Source organism: Neophocaena asiaeorientalis, unplaced genomic scaffold, assembly GCF_003031525.2.
Source record: "Neophocaena asiaeorientalis asiaeorientalis breed wild unplaced genomic scaffold, Neophocaena_asiaeorientalis_V1.1 scaffold276, whole genome shotgun sequence".
Taxonomy (NCBI): domain Eukaryota; kingdom Metazoa; phylum Chordata; class Mammalia; order Artiodactyla; family Phocoenidae; genus Neophocaena; species Neophocaena asiaeorientalis.
The window spans coordinates 436,414-454,666 of record NW_020173725.1 but is presented as its reverse complement, the minus strand read 5'-3'; the positions used below and the strand labels follow the sequence as shown (position 1 = coordinate 454,666).

Sequence of the window (18,253 nt, the reverse complement as noted above, 5' to 3'; positions counted from 1 at the left end):
GGAAAGGTCTGAATTCAGCTCTGCCCCTCGAACCTCAGCTTTCACCTGAAGATCTGAGAAAGACAGACAGACAGACAGAGCCCACCCTGAGCCAGGCATGGGGAGGTCCCAGCCTGGCCGCCCTCACCTGTCCTTGACGCGCAGGATGAGCTGGTGGAAGCGGTCCACGTGCTCGAAGCTGGCCTTGTCCGTGACCGAGAAGACGATAAGGAAGCCGTCCCCCGTGCGCATGTACTGCTCCCGCATGGCGCTGAACTCCTCCTGTCCGGCTGTGTCCAGAACTGGGGTGGGATGAGGATGCTCAGGGGCTGTCACCACCCACCCTGGAGCCCCTGGGGCCTGTGGCTCCATCGAGCTCCCCCCAAGAGGTTCCAGGCTGTGCTTGGTAAGGGTTCAGCGGGGCCTCAGAAACCTCAGTGTGTGGCTCTAACTGACTCACTTGTGGACCCACTGACTCCAGCCCACGGTGCTCCCTGGGCCTTAATTCTCTGCCTACAGAAAAGCCTCATAAAGCCAGTGATCAACTCTGCCACAAAACCCCTCTGGAGTCCCCAGACCTAGGCTTGGAGCCCTGCTGCAGCCCTTACAAGCTGATTCTTGGGAAAGTCACCTGACTGTCTGAGCCTCCATTTTCCCCTTTGTAAAATGGACACAATGGGGTTTCCCTGGTGGGACAGTGGTTAAGAATCCTCCTGCCTGTGCAGGGGACACGGGTTCGAGCCCTGGTCCGGGAAGATCCCACATGCCACGGAGCAACTAAGCCCGTGTGCCACAACTACTGAGCCTGCACTCTAGAGCCCGCGAGCCACAACCACTGAGCCTGTGCTCTAGAGCCTGCAAGACATAACTACTGAGCCCGTGTGCCACAACTACTGAGCCTGCGCTCTAGAGCCCGTGCTCCGCAACAAGAGAAGCCACCGTAATGAGAAGACTGTGCACCACAACCAAGAGTAGCCCCCGCTCGCCGCAACCAGAGAAAGCCCGCGTGCAGCAACGAAGACCCAACGCAGCCAAACATAAAAATAAATAAACTAAAAAAAAAAAAGGACACAATGCCTCTTCTTGCAGCTCCTTTGGAGGAGAGCCCTGGGACAAGCCTGAGGGAAGCCCCAAGAGGCCATCCCCGGGTCAGGAAGGGTCCTCAGTCCCTGTGCGGACAGACGCCAGGCAGGGCGAGGAGAAGAAGCAGGCCCCTGAGAGCCGGGGCCCTTGCCACCTAGGATGCGGCTGCTACAGGGTGGTGGGATATGGGAGCTGAGGCAGCTGGGGAGACGGAGGCTGCGGGGGGAACCTCTCCACAAAGGCTCTTCCCCCCAACCCATCCATCCCTTCCACTACCCGCACTGCTATTCTCCAGAGATAAAATGCTCTCCCTGACTGTTTCAGAGAGAGGTCACAGCCTCAGCGGCGTAGGGGGCGGGGGTGTCTCCCTTTAGACCTGCAAGCCTGGCGGGCTCCAGCCCTGTGGGCGTTGTGAAATCTGAACCCCTCAGCGGCCGCAAGCCCCTGCCCCAGACTCACTTCCTCTCTCCTGCATGCAGCGGAGCGGCTGGTTACCGATTTTGAAGCCAGGTTCGGGGCTGAGTCCGGCTCCTCATATCCCTAGAGTGTGACCCTGGGCAAGCTCACTTCTCTGTGCCTCCTCTTCCTAAAGTGGGGCTTGTCGGGGCTGTTTTGAGTGAATGTACTCAGGCCCTCGGAGCAGTGCTGGCACAAAGAAGCCCTATAGGAGCGTCTGCTGTGAGCCTGTGTCCTCTCCCACCTCCGGGCCTGGGACTCCTTCCCCCAGCCACCCCTCCTCTCTGCTCCCCTAGCTTGGCGAGCAGGCTCTGACTCACAGAATTCTGCTGCTGAGCCCCCATGACTCTCACCACCCCCATACAGACCCTTTATGACGCTGTTCTCACTGCCCATGAAAAGGCCCCCAGCTGGACTGTCAGTTCCCAGAGGCAGGGACCTGGTTTGTGTGTCACTCATCTACTCAGAGCCTGGCACAAACAGTACTCAAATAGTAGTTGAATGAATAAATGAATGTGAAGTCTATTTGGTTTCATGCATCCATTCATTCATTCAGGAAATATCTGAGAGCCTACTGTGTGTCAGGCAGTGTTCTAGGCACTATGGATACAGGGGGAATGGGGCAAAATCCTTGCTCCCATAGGACTTACATATACTCTAATAGGAAGGCAGATAAATGAATTCTTTGGTCTGGATATCAAATGAAGGGGCTAAGAAAATAAGATCTACAGCTGAGGACCAGTGGGGTGACTGAGGCAGTTTCCCCAATTTCCTAGGGAGGGGGTGGGGAACGAAGACTGCACCTTCATGCAGAGGGAGTGGAGCCTTTGGTCCTAAGTCTATGTCTAGTAAAGATGAGTACATACTATGAAGAACAATGGCACCAGCTAAAGGAAACTGGAAGAAGTTGGTGTCGTTTTGGATAGGGAAGGATGGCGTCTCTAGGAGAAGCTTTTGAACAGTGACTAAATGATGGGGGAGGGGGAGCCACGTGGCCGAGCCACATGGCCGAGGGCAAGAGCATTCCCAGCAGAGGGAACACAGTGCGTGGAGGTGTGCAAGGGCAGGCCCGCTGGCCTGGGGAAGCTCACCGGGGTAAGGCTGACTTCATTCTAAGCAAGAAACAGGCCACCACAGAGACTGGGCCAACGAGCGAAATGATGTATAGGACATTTGAAAAGTTTATCCTGGCTGTTGGGAAAACCCAGACCAAGAGTAGAAGCAGTGGCACTAGGTAGGAGGTTATGCCATAACCAACAAGACAGGATGGAGGGCTGGACCAACGGTGGGATGGGGTGGATGCTGTGAGAAGTGACCAGGTTTAGGCCACTTTCTAAGACAGAGTCAACAGGAGTGGGGCGTTCTGGGTGGAAATATGCAGACGTGGGAGTGGGAGAGAAGAGTGTTGATGACAGTGGCTGTCTGGGGCCTTGGCCAAATGAATGGTGGTGTCATATCCCGAGGTGGGGAAGACGGTGAAAAATCATCAGCAGGCGGACTCTCAACCACTGCGCCACCAGGGAAGCCCAGGGCTGGGTTTTTGACACACACTTCGGAACCTCTCAGACACCTATGTGGGTTTCAAATAGGCATTTGCAGACTTCAGTCAGAAACTGAGAAGAGGGGCAAGAGATACAGATGTAGGATATATCCATCTACATGTGTGTGGATGGCAAGGAAAGCCACAGGACGGGCTCCCCAGGACCCCCAGCAAGCCACGTCTCCTCAGGAGACATCTTGAGCCCGTGCCTGAGAAAGTGACCTCGTCCCCATAGCCTGTCGCCCCTGCACAACCTCCTGAGTCACTCAGCATGGCCGAGGGGCAAGGCTCGGCGGACACACGGACCCAGGCTGTGCCCCACGCACAAGAGTCTCGGTCTCCTCATGGATGAAAGTCGGGGCGGGGCTCCTGCGTCTTCAGGATTGAGTTCTGATATCCTAGAATTCTTTGGTCTGGATATCAAATGAAGGGGCTAAGAAAATAAGATCTACAGCTGAGGACCAGTGGGGTGACTGAGGCAGCTTCCCCAATTTCCTAGGGAGGGGGTGGGGAACGAAGACGGCACCTTCACGCAGAGGGAGTGGAGCCTTTGGTCCTAAGTAAATCCCACTCAGAAATGCAATCAAGAAAACAGATGAAAATGGCATGGATTTGGCTGAAGTGGGGATGGGGAGGCCTGGACTGAATAGCAAAAGACATTCAGGTAATATTGTAATTAATATGCTCATAGATTTTGAGGGTGTATATTATCCAAAACAAAAACTAGAGGTCTAAGGTATTTAAAAATCTGATCATTCAGAACTTAAAAAAAACGATTCAACAGGGAGCTGAAAATCAAAATGGACCCTCTAGAACGGAGAAACATTCAGACATTGATGGCCTTAGAAATTACATTACCCACAGTTTCGAGGAGAATTCTTGGAGGATATACACCAGCAAAGTGAAAAACAGATCCACGAAAGAAAGACAAGTGGTATTATAAACAATGGTACCAATGGTATGCAAAGGAAACAGCAAAACCTAAGAGTTAGATTTAAATAGATATAACACAACTTGGAGAAAATGAATGGCAATTTAGAACTAAAATCTATGCTGATCTATAAGTGAGGGTATGGGCTGGGAAAAAGTAAGTCATTACTAAAGTGCTTGCCTTATCTGGGAAGAGTTTAAAGATACTGATTACATCCAGATGTTGATAGAAAAACATAAGTATATACACACATATGTATATAGAATAACCACCTGAAATAAAACTCAAACCTTCCTAATCATTAGAGGAAAGAAAAACAGGACAAAGTAAACGGGACCAATCCAATGAAACTATACAAAAATAAGCAAGTTTAAAAAGTAGACATGAGGGCTTCCCTGGTGGCGCAGTGGTTGAGAGTCTGCCTGCCGATGCGGGGGACACGTGTTCGTGCCCCGGTCCGGGAAGATCCCACATGCCGTGGAGCGGCTGGGCCCGTGAGCCATGGCCGCTGAGCCTGCGCATCCGGAGCCTGTGCTCCGCAACGGGAGAGGCCACAGCAGTGAGGAGCCCGCGTACCGAAAAAAAAAAAAAAAAAAAAGTAGACATGAAATAAGATGGCAGAAATAAATCTATGATGAATGACAGTAAATGCAAATGGGTTAAATTCACCCATTAAAAGCAGATACTCAGTACAAAATCCACTTGTCTGCTACTATAAAAGACACGTCTAAAACAAAATGACACAGAAAGAGTGAAAAATGAAAAGATAAAAAAGGATATGCTAGCCACATGCATCCACGAAACAGAATTCAAGGCTAAGGAATTAAACAGAACAAACCAGGGTATTTATAATAGGAAAAAGTACAGCATCAAGAAATGCCAAAGTCATGAGTCATAAGCATATAAGAATGTTGCCTAAAATATATATATATATGTATAAAAAACTAATTTTTTAAAACAGTAGGAAATGACAAATCCCACAATCATTGTGGGAGAATTGAACAGTCCTCCCTTAGAGATAGAACAAGTGACTCCCAAAATAATGATTTATCATTAAATAATACAATTCACAAATGTAATCTGAGAGACTGAAAGAATGAACTTTACATTCAAAACCATAAATAAGTATTTTCAAACACACGTGAAATTGTCATAAAAATTGCCCATATATTAGGCAATAAATAAAAATTTCAACAAATTCCAGAAAGCGTAAGTCATATGGGTCATCAGAAATGAACAGAAACATGAGTATAAAAGAAACTATCCACTTGAAAATCTAAAAAGGTATAGTGGGCTTCCCTGGTGGCGCAGTGGTTGAGTCCACCTGCCGATGCAAGGGACGCGGGTTCGTGCCCCAGTCCAGGAAGATCCCACATGCCACGGAGCGGCTGGGCCCGTGAGCCATGGCCGCTGAGCCTGCGCGTCCGGAGCCTGTGCTCCACAAGAGGAGAGGCCACAACAGTGAGAGGCCCGCGTACCACACACACACAAAAAAAGACAGAGCCTGGGGAAGGGCCTCATAGGCAGAGGAACAGCATGGGCAAGGGCCCGGGGGCTGGAAAGGAGAGAGCAGTGAGGAGGCTGGTGTGCTGGGGGAAAAGGTCTGTGTTGGGAAGAGGAGCGAGAAAGAGAAAGAGGAGACAGGGAGGTCAGAGGCTGGGACCTTGGATCCTAAACTAAAATGTTAGAACTTGGGGGGCACTGGGGAGCTACTGAAGGTCCAGAAAGGAAAGAGATGTAGTCAGAGGACAGAGAGTTTGGCATCCAAAGAGGGAGGGGGCTGAAGGAGGGTGCTTGTGAAGAGGTGGAGGAGGACCCCGAGAAGAGGCTGCCGGGGTGTAAGCAAAGGCAGTGTGCTTCAGAGGGAGGGGAAAGAATGAACAGGGGCACCCCGAGGACATGGAACACAGGGAATGGGGGCCAAGGGGAGAGAGCAGAGTTGAGGGCGCCTTGGAAATTCCAAACCTTGGGCCCCAGGAAGGCAGGTTCAACCAGGGAGGAGTGGGGGCCAAGCTGGGCCTTGTCTGGTTTGGGGTCCACCCCTTGCCCACCCCTCCCCTCCACATATCCTGCAAAAGCCTGGTCACAGGCCCCTGGTCAGCAGCTCTGCCTCCAAGACTTCTGGGGAGGCTGCAGAAAACGGGCAGCTATGCTTTAAAAAAAAAAAATCATGATTCTGCCTGCAACCCCCATGCCTGACGTCATGAAGGTAGGAGGACTCCTGAGACAGGAAGTATTAGTCACTGTGAAAGGTGTTCTGCCAATGTGTGCATGTGTGAGTGAGACAGACGGGCAGACAGACAGAGACAGGGACAGACAGACGCAGCCAGACTGGAGAAAGAGGGAGGAGAGAGACAGAGGGGGCCAGTGCTGTGCATCTCCATCCGCCCTGCCCCAGTCTTCCCACCCGGGGGTGGACGGGCCCTGCAGTGCTGCTGAGGAGGATTTAAGTGGAAACCCTGGAGCCATTCTTGGATCTGGTGGATTCAGAAGCCGAGTCCACATGCTGGCTGGGATGGGGCCCCAGGCAGGCGGGCAGCCAGCATGGAGGCAGCACCTGCTTGGGTCCCTGCTGAACCCTCCCCCCAACCCCTCCCTAGGTCTCTCCCTCTCCTTCCTCCTCCTCCTCCAGGGCTCCCAGAGGGAGGCAAACCCTGGCAAGGGGTCTGGTGGCTCTGACGCTGGCCCACAGCTCAGGGTACAGTCCAAGCTCTTTGGCTAAGCGTAGCCCCACTCACTGTTCCGACTGGCGGCAAGCGCCGTGCTGGGGCTTTATACACACACGTCCTTGCAGTCCTTTTCATGGCCCTGGAAAGAAGGTATTACTGTCCCCCTTGCACAGATGAGAAAACTGAGGCCCAGGGAGTTAAAGGGATCTGCTTAAGGCCAAACGCTGGGGAGGAGGCTGCTGTAACTCCCCAAGGCCCAGCTGCCTCAGCTCATCCAGGCTGTTTGCTTCAACCAGAGGGTGTGGATCTGGCCGGGCTGTGTCTCGACTCCAGGCCTTTGCCCAGCCATGACTTCAACCAGAATGCCCTCTCGGGGCTCCCCCCTGCTGCCCTCCAGAAGGGCTACAGCCCTCCTCCTCTCCTGAGGGCCCCGCCGGCCTCTGACCTCCGACCTCCGTCTTTGAACCCTTGCTGGTGTGTGGCTCTGGTTCCTCCCAGACTGTGCCTCTAGGCTGGGCTCAGCTCCCCACCAGGTGGTGGAGCCCCAGAGCGTGGGAGTCTGGCTTTCATTTCCCTGGGTCCCCCAAAAGCTTCAGCACCCAATGAAGGGCTCAAAAAATATTTACAGAATGACTGGACAAATCGCACGCACGCTACAGGAAATGCAGTTATTGTGTTCAAGCAGCCCACGCCAGCTGTAAGGGAAACCACTAAAAACAGACTTTTGAGGTCCTATAACTCACCCTTCAGGGTGAAGTAAGGGTTCTGGAATATGAAGCAACACAGATGACAATTTCTGGAGATAATATGCCTCCAAGGACCGTGTGTGGTGTTTTCTATACCCCTCTCATGCACAGGCCCACTGTGCAAGGCAGGAGGGATGTGCCCATTTTACAGGGCAGTCAGGCAGCGAAGCCTGTGCTCTTCCTAAGAAAAGACTCCCATTAAGAAATGCCACCTAGTTGAGGATCAATAGTGATGAAGCCTCCCCTTTCTGGGAGAGGGTGTGTATGGGGTAGGCTGGATGCCGGGCAGAGGGCTGGATGCATCGACCAGGCACTGTTCCCAGAAAAAGGGTCGCTTTCTCCTTCTCCAAAGTGCTGGCCCAGTGTGGGAGCCAGGCCGCTCCAAGGGGAGGGAGCTAAAATCCCGTGGCAGGCGCCAGCTGGCTCCCTGGCGATGGGGGAAGATTTCCTCTGGCAGTGGCCCCAACCTTGACTAGCTGACCCCAGGGGAAAAGTGCTGGCCACCGGCCCCAGGGGACACTTGTTCTCATGACCATACCGCTGCAGCTGCAGGAGTGGGGTAAAGTGGGGGGGGTCTTGGGAGACGTTTCCATGAGGCCCACAGATTCATGGACTTGGTGGGCACATTGCATGTGTGGGTGCACACCCTTTCAGGGAGGAGATCCATGGCTTTGTGGGATTCTTAGAGGAGCCTGGACCTCCCCGCACCCCACCTCCATGTTGCTCTCAGGGAGGGAAGAGAAGAAAGAGGGGAAAGAGCAGCAGCGGGGCTCACCTGTATAACCAGGGACCCAGGAGCAACCCAGAGACAGGTGGGGGCCTGGTTCCCGGCCTGGCTCTGCCAGTCCCTGAGTGAGGAGCTGGCAGCAGTGTCCCCAAGGCCTGTGAAGAGGGGCAGGCCTAAAAGGAGGGGTGAGGACGGAACACCTGAGGTTTGTGGGGATGGAAGACAAAGTCCTGGAGGCTATGCCTCCTCCCCCAACCCCCACCTGGTCACCCCAAACCGTTCACCTACTCCACATCTGCCCCTGGGCAGCCACGTGGAGCTAGGAGGAGAGAACTTGGCTGAGCTGGCCTGGTTCCCTTAGAGCAGCTCGCAGGGCACCCTTAGAACACCCAGTAAATCTAAACACATCCCCATCCAGTCCCTCCATTCTCAGGCCACCATTTCCCATGGCTTCCTCTCTCCCCAAGCCTCCACCCCCAGCTGAGGATCAGAAACAGATTATCAGGAGCTAAACTCCACAAGTTTCCAAACCAACCCGCCTTGGAGACAGCAGAAGCCTCATACACTGCAGGTGAGGAAAGTAAAATGATGCAGTCACTTTAGAAAACAGTTTGGCAGTTCCTCAAAATGTTAAACAGAGTTACCACAGGACCCAGCAATTCCGCTCCCAGGGGTGTACCCAAGAGAACTGAAAACACATGTCTGCACAAAAACTTGGACACCAAGGTCCACAGCAGCATTATTCATCATAGACCCAAAGCGGAAACAACCCGAGTGTCCATCAACTGATGAATGGATAAACGAAATGTCGTCCCTCCATGTACAGCTGACCCTTGAACAGCATGGGTTTGAACTGAGCAGGTCTATTTATACCATTTATACGGGGATTCTTTTCAATAAATATACAAAAATATATGTGTAGAACATCGTGTGCAAGACTTGTATTGAAGTGGATGGCCTATCCTTACATTAGGCATAAGGTGAGTGATATTTAAAATTACTAATCTGTTAGTTTTCTTATCGTTTTATAACTTTGCTTTCAAAGAATTATACAACTGCACAGTATGTCTCTTCCCCTCCTCAGCTTGTAATTAGAGAAACTGCATATCAGTCTATCATCACAAGTAAGTGGTTTCTAAAAAAAAGTAACAGTGTTTCCAGTACGGTATTATGAATATGACTGTAATACTGTATGCTGTAAAAACTTTATAACGATTCATTCATTAGTGGTAAAGCTAGGCTACTGGGAAACAGCTGTATCGGTTACACTAGGCTACCGAAAAGTGCTCATGTCGCTGCTTCTTTGTTATCAGTGCATGGATCATTATACCTGTGTATAAATATGAACTTCTTTTTCATATTATCCTTTCATTTTTGATGTTCAGTGTTAGTGACACATATAATATCTACAGTGCTTTGTATCCTATAAGACAGAAGTGATGTAGGTACTGACAGACAGATATAAACAGATGACATAAACTTATGGTATCGATAAATACAGTACTGTAAATGTATTTTCTCTTCCTTATGATTTGCTTAATAACATTTTCTTTAGCTTACTTTATTGTGAAAATACAGTATATAATATACGTAACATATAAAATACACGCGAATTGACAGTTTATGTTATTGGTGAAGGCTTTGATCAGTAGCAGGCTATTAGTAGTTAAGTTTTGGGGGAGTCAAAAGTTATGAGCAGATTTTCAACTGCGAGGGAGGTCGGTACCCCTAACCACCACGTTGTTCGAGGATCGACTGTACTAGAATATTATTCACATGTAAAAAGGAATGAAATCCTGAGACATGCTACAACATGGATGAACCTTGAAAGCACTGTGCTAGGGGACAGAAACCAGACACAAAGGTCACATGTTATATGATTCCACATATGTGAAATGTCCAGAATAGGCAAACCCATAAAGACAGGAAGGAGATGAGTGGCTTGGGGACTGGGGGGAGGGGAGGGCAGGGGGAATGACGGATAATGGGTGTGAGTTTCCTGGAGGGTGATGAAAATGTCGAGGATGAGACAGTGGTGATTCCAGGGCTCGCTGATCTGTGAAATCTATCAGCAGTTTGTGATTGCACACCTTTGTGTATATACTATCAGCCACTTAACTGTACATTTTAAAAGCGGGGGATTTTACATGTGAATTATATCTAAATTCTGAGGGAAAAAACCCACCTCCCTTCTCTGAGATGCGTGCTCCGCCTTCCCCTCTCGGCGGTGGACGCCCCGGCCTACTCCTGTCCAAGACCATCATCCCTCCAGCTGCCCACTGGATCCTGTCCCCTGTCACCCACGGAAGCACATTGCTACTATTTTGTCTCCTCCCCGTCCTGCATCATCCGTTTCCCTATTGGTTCATTTCCATCAGTATGTAAACATGGTATAATTTCTTTCACCTTAAAAAAAATGAACAAAGATAAAGAAAAAATTAAAAATAAAAAACCCCTCCCCTTGACCTCACACCTTACAGCTACTATGCATTTCTCTCGTCCTCTTTACAGCCACACTCCTTGACTGATCTGTTTTTACTGCCTGCCCTTCCTCTCCTCCACTCTCTCTATTTTTTTTTTACATCTTTATTGGAGTATAATTGCTTTACAATGGTGTGTTAGTTTCTGCTTTATAACACAGTGAATCAGTTATACATATGTTCCCATATCTCTCCCTCTTGCGTCTCCCTCCCTCCCCCTCTCCACTCTCTTGAACCCACCGTTATCAGGCCACTCCATCAAAGCTGAGCTTGTCAAGTCACCATGACCTCCGTGTCACTAAATCCAGTGGACACTTCGTGGTCCTCGTCCCACTGGGTCACTCACCAGCACCTGATGCACTTGATGGTTCCCTCCTTTTTGAAGAGCCTTCTGCACTTGGCCTTGGTATGTCACTCTATCTTGCTTCTTCTCTGGCCCTGATCACTCTCTGGGCATCAGTGGGTCGCTGCGCTCAATCCCGGGACCCCGTCTCTAAACACGTTCACTTTCTCAGAGGTCTCCTGTCTCATGGCTTTATGTGGCAACTCCCAAGTTTCCATCTCCAGCCTGCACACCTCCCCTTACTCCAGACTCAGACCCCAGGTGCTGGTTTGACTTTTATTTGTATGTGTGAAAGGCATCTCAGATTTCACACGTCCAGAATTAGACTCTTAATTTTTCCATCAAACTTGCTTTTACCAGTCTTTCTAACCTTTTATTTAAAAATATTTTAAAAAATTTATTTCATTCAAGTATAGTTGATTTATCAGTCTTCCTAATCTTGATAAACGTAACTCTATTCTACCGGTTGTCCAGGTCAAAGGCTCTTCCCTCCATACTCCTACCCCATCCCACATACTCCATCGACAAATTCTGTTACTTCCTCCTTAAAATACATCCAGACTCTCTTTCTCACCGCCTCCTTTATCGATGCCCTAGTCTACCATCAGGAGCCTCTTAACTGGTCTCCCGAGTTCTTCCCTGGCTCCTCTCTCGTCTATTGTCCACACCATGGCCAGAGTGAGCCTTTTAAACATCAGTCAGACCATGCCCGTCCTCTGCTCAAAACCCTCCAGTGGCTTATTTCCCTCCAAGGCCCTAGAAGATCACTGCCCCCTAGCTATCTCCCTGCTGTCTCCTATTAGCTTCTCTCTCACTTCCTCTGCACTCTAGCCTCCTAGCTATTCCCCAAACACGTCCCCGCCTCAGGGCCTTTGCACCTGATTCTCTGTCCAAGATTCTCTCCCCCGAGGTACAGGCACAGCTTTTCCCTTCAGGTCTCTGTTCCAACACCACCTCATCAGGAAGGCCTTCCCTAATGGGCACAGATAAGATAGCAACTCCGTCCTCACTGTCTATTCCCTTCTACCTTGCCTCATTCTCCTTCACAGCATTCATCACCACCTGACACAATACATATTTGTTTATACCCTGTCTCCCCCATTCTACCAGAAGCTTCATGAGGGCAGGGCCCTGGCTTTGCCAACTGCTGCATGCAAAGCGCCCCAAAGACAGCAACAGGTACCCAGAAGTATTTCTAGAATGAACTAGTGAACAGTCCCACATACATAAGTCTCGGGGACCGATCCACACAACACTGGAGGGGAGAGGTGGAAGCTCCAAGTCAGGGGCTTAAGCCTCACTCTGGACCTCCCCAGATGCAGGCAGATGGGTCAGTGACCCCTCATCTGCACATGTGATAGGACCTATTCTTGAAAGCACCAAGCCACTCTCTGAATATAAATCATATTAGAACAGCCCTAGCAACAAAAGCATTACCGAGGCTTTCTATGTGCTGAGCTTCACAAGGTGCTGCATTCCCTCCGTCACTCAACAAACAATAACTAAGCACCTAATAGGTGCTGCTGGCACCAGAGATACGATGGTGGGCAAAGTCTCCTGAAGGAGCTTACAATCTGTGATGTTTTTTTTTTAACTTTTTATTTTATATTGGAGTATAGTTGATTAACACTGTTGTGTTAGTTTCAGGTGTCCAGCAAAGTGATTCAGTTACACATATACATGTGTCTCTTCTTTTTCAAATTCTTTTCCCCTTTAGGTTGTTACGTGATACTGAGCAGAGTTCCCTGTGCTATACAGAAGGTCCTTGCTGGTTATCCATTTTAAATAGAGCAGCGTGTACACGTCAATCCCAAACTCCCTAAGGCATAGTTAGGGAGTCAACAACTATGAGACTCTCTCCCATTTGGGCACAGACCCCACCGATGAGGGCAGGTGGTCTTAAGAGGCCCAGAGGCTGTCTGTGCCCAAGGGAAAGAGGAGCCCCCAGTCACTCGGACCTGGGGCCTGGTGACAACAGGCTGACAGCAGCTGCGCCACCGGCCTGGAGCTGGCAGCATCACCCAACACAAGGGCAGACAGGTGAGATCTCAAATCTACTGACCGGGCTGGTGCGCTTAGCGCAGACCGGTCACGTGACTTCTAACAGGGATTAACTCTAAGTTCTGAAATCAGGGCAAAACCCGAAATTAACTGCAGGAGTCTAGGACCTGATTGTCAGCAAGGTGAGTAAGAGGAAAACCTGGGGTTTGGGGTGCTGACAAGCTTGGAATGACCCCCAGGCTGTGCTGTGACTCTGAAGGGGGAGGGGTGCATGCTGCACTCAGACCTTCACCACTCAGCCCTGCCGAACTGACTCTAGGTCACTGGCTGATGGCCGGTCCCTCAGCTCCCAGGCTGGCTAGCGGGGCTAAGATGAGCATAGAGCAAGATATCCTCGGCTTCAGGGTCAGAGGGAATGGGGTGCTAAGTAGCTGTGTGACCTTGGACTTGTTATTTCACCTCTCTGAGTCTTCGTTCCTTCCCCTGCAGGGCCCTGACCTACCAGTCAGGGCTGCTGGACAGGTGCGGAAGCAGGAGGTCTGGGTTCCCAGCGGGAGGGCTTCTGGGGACACGGGGTGGCAGCGCTAGCAGCAATCTTACAGTGGTACCAAAGTATTTCACCATTTTACCCACGGGTGCAGTAGTACTGCTGCGTACTGGCCGGACCCTGTGCTAAGTGCTTCACGGGGATTGCTTTATTTCATCCTTGTAGCAATCCTGCTAAATTGAGATTAGTGCCTTCACTTTACAGGTGAGCACAGCTGCTCTTCGGCCAGTACACACCAGTGCTACCGCACCAGTGGGTGAAATGGTGAAATACTTCGGTACCATCGGAAAATTGCTGCCACCGCTGCTACCCTGTGTCCCCAAGAGCCCTCCCCCCTGGGGACGCAGACCTCCTGCTCCCGCAGCTGTCCAGCAGTAGCTGCTAACACTGCTGAGGGCAGAAGGAGTGACAGCGACCAGGCTTCAGGGTCAGGAAGGGCTTTCTACCAGCAAGCACCGCCCCAGGCACTTTGGAGATCAGTGAGCTCTGCGTCACTGGAAGCATTCGAGCAGTGATGGCTGATGGAGGTGAGATAAAGGGTCAGGCAGAGAGGCCTGCGGGGCTGAGTTGCATAATCTCAGGCCAGCGGCCATGCTCCCTCAGAAAGGAAAAGAAAGAGGGAAATCCCTCCCACATCACTGTGGGCAGGGCAAGGGGAGGACGGTGGGAGGACGGTTGGAAGGACGGCCAGCTCTGCCCATACCCCTCTCTTAGTGGGGTCTACTCTGAAGTTGGCCTAAGGGCTGCTGATCATAGAGCCCACCATGCAAAGCCCCCAGCTCAGAAAAAACTCTCAGTAAGTGTTCCTGTCCTCTTGCTGCCCTACCCACGTCCTCCTCCCCCCACCTCCCCAGAAAGAATGTGGATTCAAGTGTTCGGGGAAAAGCCAGGTCCAGGCCCCTCCGTGAAGACAACAGCACTTGTGTCTGCGGTTTGGGCAGAAGCCAGGGTGGAAACGTCCCAGCTTCTGAGGGTGCAGGAGGGGAGCCAGGGTTTTCGCTCTTTGCAGAGACTGAGCCCTTGCCGGGGACAGAGTGGCTGCATAGTGGGGCCCAAGAGCCCCTAGGTGGGAAGGGGTGTCCGCAAGGTCACTGTCCTCTGTCGATGGAAGAAAGATGCCAGCTTCCAGAGGCTGGCTGGGCAGAGGGCAGGGCTGGCAGCCCTGTGGGTGGGAAGGCCCAGACTGTTAAGTGGGCAGAAGATTTGGTCAACATCGTACCGTGCAGGCCTGAGGCTTGGGCCAGAGTGGGAGGCAGGCTGACAGGATGGGACATACTTGGCAGAGTGAGGAGGCCCTAGGCCTGGCTCTGCCTCTAGAGAGGTCTGAACCCGGCAGTCACTTCTCCACCTGCACTGCAGTTTCTTCAGGTGTAAAGTAAAGGGGGCTGATACCACAGCGCTCAGGAGCCTTCCAGCTCCAAACGGACTGGAAGAACAGACAGGCAAGCACTCCAAGACAAAAGAAGTGAGAGCAGGGACTGGAGCAGATATCTGTACGCCCACGTGCACAGCGGCATTGTTCACGATGGCCAAAACGCAAATGTCCATTGCCGGATGAGAGGCTCAACAAAATGTGGTAGATGCATAAAGTGGAATAGTATTCAGTCTTAAAAAGGAAGGGAATTCTGGCACATGTCATAACGTGGGTGAACCATGTGGTAAGTGAAATAAGACAGTCACAGACGGATATTGTATGATTCCACCCGTACGGGGTCCCTAGAGTAGTCAAAACCATAGAGACAGAAAGTAGAATGGGGGTTGCCGGGGGCTGGGGCTGATGGGGAAATGGGAGCTCTTGTTTGGCAGGTACAGGGTTTCAGCTGGAGGAAATGCAAATGTTCTGAAGATGGATGGGGGTGATGGTCACAGAACAATATGAATGTACTGAATGCCACAGAACTGTCCACGTAAACATGCTTAAGATGGTCAGTTTTACGTTACATATATTTTACCACAATAAAAACAGAAACAAAAACAAACACAAAACTCCAGGACTTTGGGCTTCCCTGGTGGCGCAGTGGTTGAGAGTCCGCCTGCTGATGCAGGGGACACAGGTTCGTGCCCCAGTCCAGGAAGATCCCACATGCTGCGGAGCGGCTGGGCCCGTGAGCCACGGCCGCTGAGCCTGCGCGTCCGGAGCCTGTGCTCCGCAACGGGAGAGGCCGCGACAGTGAGGCCCGCGTACCACATAAAAACAACAACAAAACAAAAAAAACTCCAGGACTTTGACTAAGGCTCGGGTCTTCCTGATTCATGAAGCCGGAGAACTGGGGTACGGGGAGTCATACAGCTGACAGACAGGGTGACGGGGTCCAAAGTCACAGACCCCCGAAGAGGGAGCTGGGGAGCCGATGCAGCCCCACAGCGCAGAGGTGGGACCCAGATGATGAGGAGGCGATGCCCCCAGAGTTGGGCCCTTAACACTGGAAGGTGAGACAAAGGTCCCGAACCCTTGTGGGAAAGAACACAGAGCAGGCTTGCTCCAATGTTGGGGGGCCCCACAGACACTAGGGAGCCTGGCTGCTGGCCCCTGAGGTCGGCCATCTCCTGTCTTTTAGATTCTGCGAGCACCAGGGCAATGAGACTCCTTGAAAGACAACAAGAAATAGGTTTGTAAGTGGGAAGACTGAGACTCTTCAGTATGGAAACCACAGAGAAGGCCCCCTGAGCAAGCTTGAGCATCTCTGCTCTGAGATTCAGATCAGAACTGGAGCCCCTGGTCCTCTGAAGACCTTAGGCAAGGAGCTGGAAGGGCAGGTGCGTGTGTCTGCCGACCCTGATAATCCAGGCCACGCCCCTTTCTCCCTGGGATTTCAGCTCCATTCCCAGAGGCGCAGGGACCAACTGTGTGAGGTGGGAGAGGTTTTCCCACCCAGCCACACTGATGGAGAGTATAGGAGACAAAGGGAAGTTGAAACCGTTGCTGGCTGTGTGACTCCCTCCGTGCTTTATTTTTATAGTGATAACAAAAGTAGCTACCACAATAGTGTTTGTGAGGATGAGTACATAGCATGGGCCTTCCACACAGTAACTGCCCAACAGATACCATTATTGTCTCCTCCTGTTCATCATCATTATCAAGCTGCCATGTTTTTCTCTTTCTGAATTTGGAAGAAGAGAAACCCCAGAGTTCAGAGTGCTTGGCAGGCATCCCAGGCTTAGCACCTCCCCCAGGATGCTGTGGGCTCCAGGGAAGAAGGATGTCACGGATAGTCCCGTCCATCCCAGGGCAGCCACCAACCCCAGAAGAGTTCAGCCCCAGTAGGGGTCAGAGTTACACCCAAGCCTAATACAACCAGCCTTTGATTAAAGTTCCCCAAATATGGGACAACCTTTTAAATGCCAGACTAATTAGTATTTAGCTGTAATGCTTTAAGCCTTTCTTTTCTTAAAACAAGACCTAATTGAGTAGAGAAGTGTGCTAATCTGGGAATCCAGTATCTACTCCTGAGGCAGGCCTGGGTGGGCAATGCCCTAAATCAGGCCTGATTCTGGGGGCAGGATCAGAGGCGTAGCACCTAAGGGGAGCCCAGGAGCTTCAGAACACAAGCTCTGCAAATTCACACTTATAAAGTAATGCTGTGGCCATGCTTCCTCCACTGCTATAAATGTCATCCCCAAGTCTTCCTAAAACCGCCTTTGAGGAAAAAAAAACTTTTTTCTAGAAACAACCTTGGGTAATCTAATATCCAAAGTTACTTTTAAAAAATGTTAGAGGGACTTGCCTGGTGGCACAGTGGTTAAGACTCCATGCTCCCAATTCAGGGGGCCTGGGTTCAATCCCTGGTCAGGGAACTAGATCCCACATGCATGCCACAGCTAAGAGTTCGCATGCTACAACTAAGGAGCCTGCATGCCACAACTAAGAAGCCCGTGAGCCGCAACTAAGGAGCCCGCCTGCAGCAACTCAGGAGCCATGTGCTAAGGAGCCAGTACAGCCAAATATGTAATAAATAAATAAATAAATAAACATTAAAAAAATATCTCCATCATTAAAAAAAGTTAGAGAAGTTAATACGGCAGTAGATAGAAATAATATTTATTGAACCAGGCATGACGTTACTCTCTTACATATGCATTATGCAATGCTTTTCAGAATGTCTTCTGTGGAACTAGCCCAGAATGATGTGCAGAAAAACGGTCCTTTGGGAAACCCTAAGGATAATATATTCTTCCAATATACTTATAACGTATGTTTGTATATTGAAGGTTCTTTCAAGCCCTGCAGTAAACAAACTGTTTACATTTATTTAACTCAGTACATCCCAAAGAGTGGTATATATTCAAATGGGTGATGCATGAGACGATTTTAGAAAGTGCATAAATGTTTTTAATTTTAATGGTTATATATATTTATTTTGATGTCAGTTGGCAAATAATATAGCTAGCACATCAAACCTATGATTGCACATATATTGCTCAGGACTCATTCGTTCACTCATTCCACAGACATTTACTGAGGACCTACTATGAGCCAGGCAGTATTCTAGATGTTGAGAATGTAGCAGTAAATAAAATAAAGTCCCTGCTCTCATAAATTTACTTTTTAGTGGGGAGTGACAAAAACTCAAACAAACAGAAAAATATATTGAACACATATAAATATATGTTCAACAGTAAAAGGCAGAATAAAGAAAAACAGTTGGACAAGGGGATAGAAGTGAGAGGGGTGGGGTGAGTACTAGTGTAGGGAAGACCTCTCAGACAAAGGGACACTTGAATGGAGAGCTAGATGGAGACCGTCTTTCTGC

At 50.4% G+C, this 18,253-nt stretch overlaps 1 protein-coding gene across 3 annotated transcripts in view; it reads right to left on the bottom strand.

The window, feature by feature from the left end:
- MRAS (muscle RAS oncogene homolog) overlaps positions 1–18,253 on the bottom strand; it is a 57,924-nt gene that overhangs the window by 10,585 nt on the left and 29,086 nt on the right. For all 3 annotated transcript variants that reach the window (XR_003003885.1, XM_024750758.1, XM_024750759.1), the window contains exon 3: positions 128–281. Coding sequence is in view for 2 of the 3 variants with exons in the window: in XM_024750758.1 (XP_024606526.1) it covers positions 128–281 (154 nt within the window). In the remaining variant the exon portion in view is untranslated. The remainder of the gene's footprint in view (positions 1–127; positions 282–18,253) is intronic.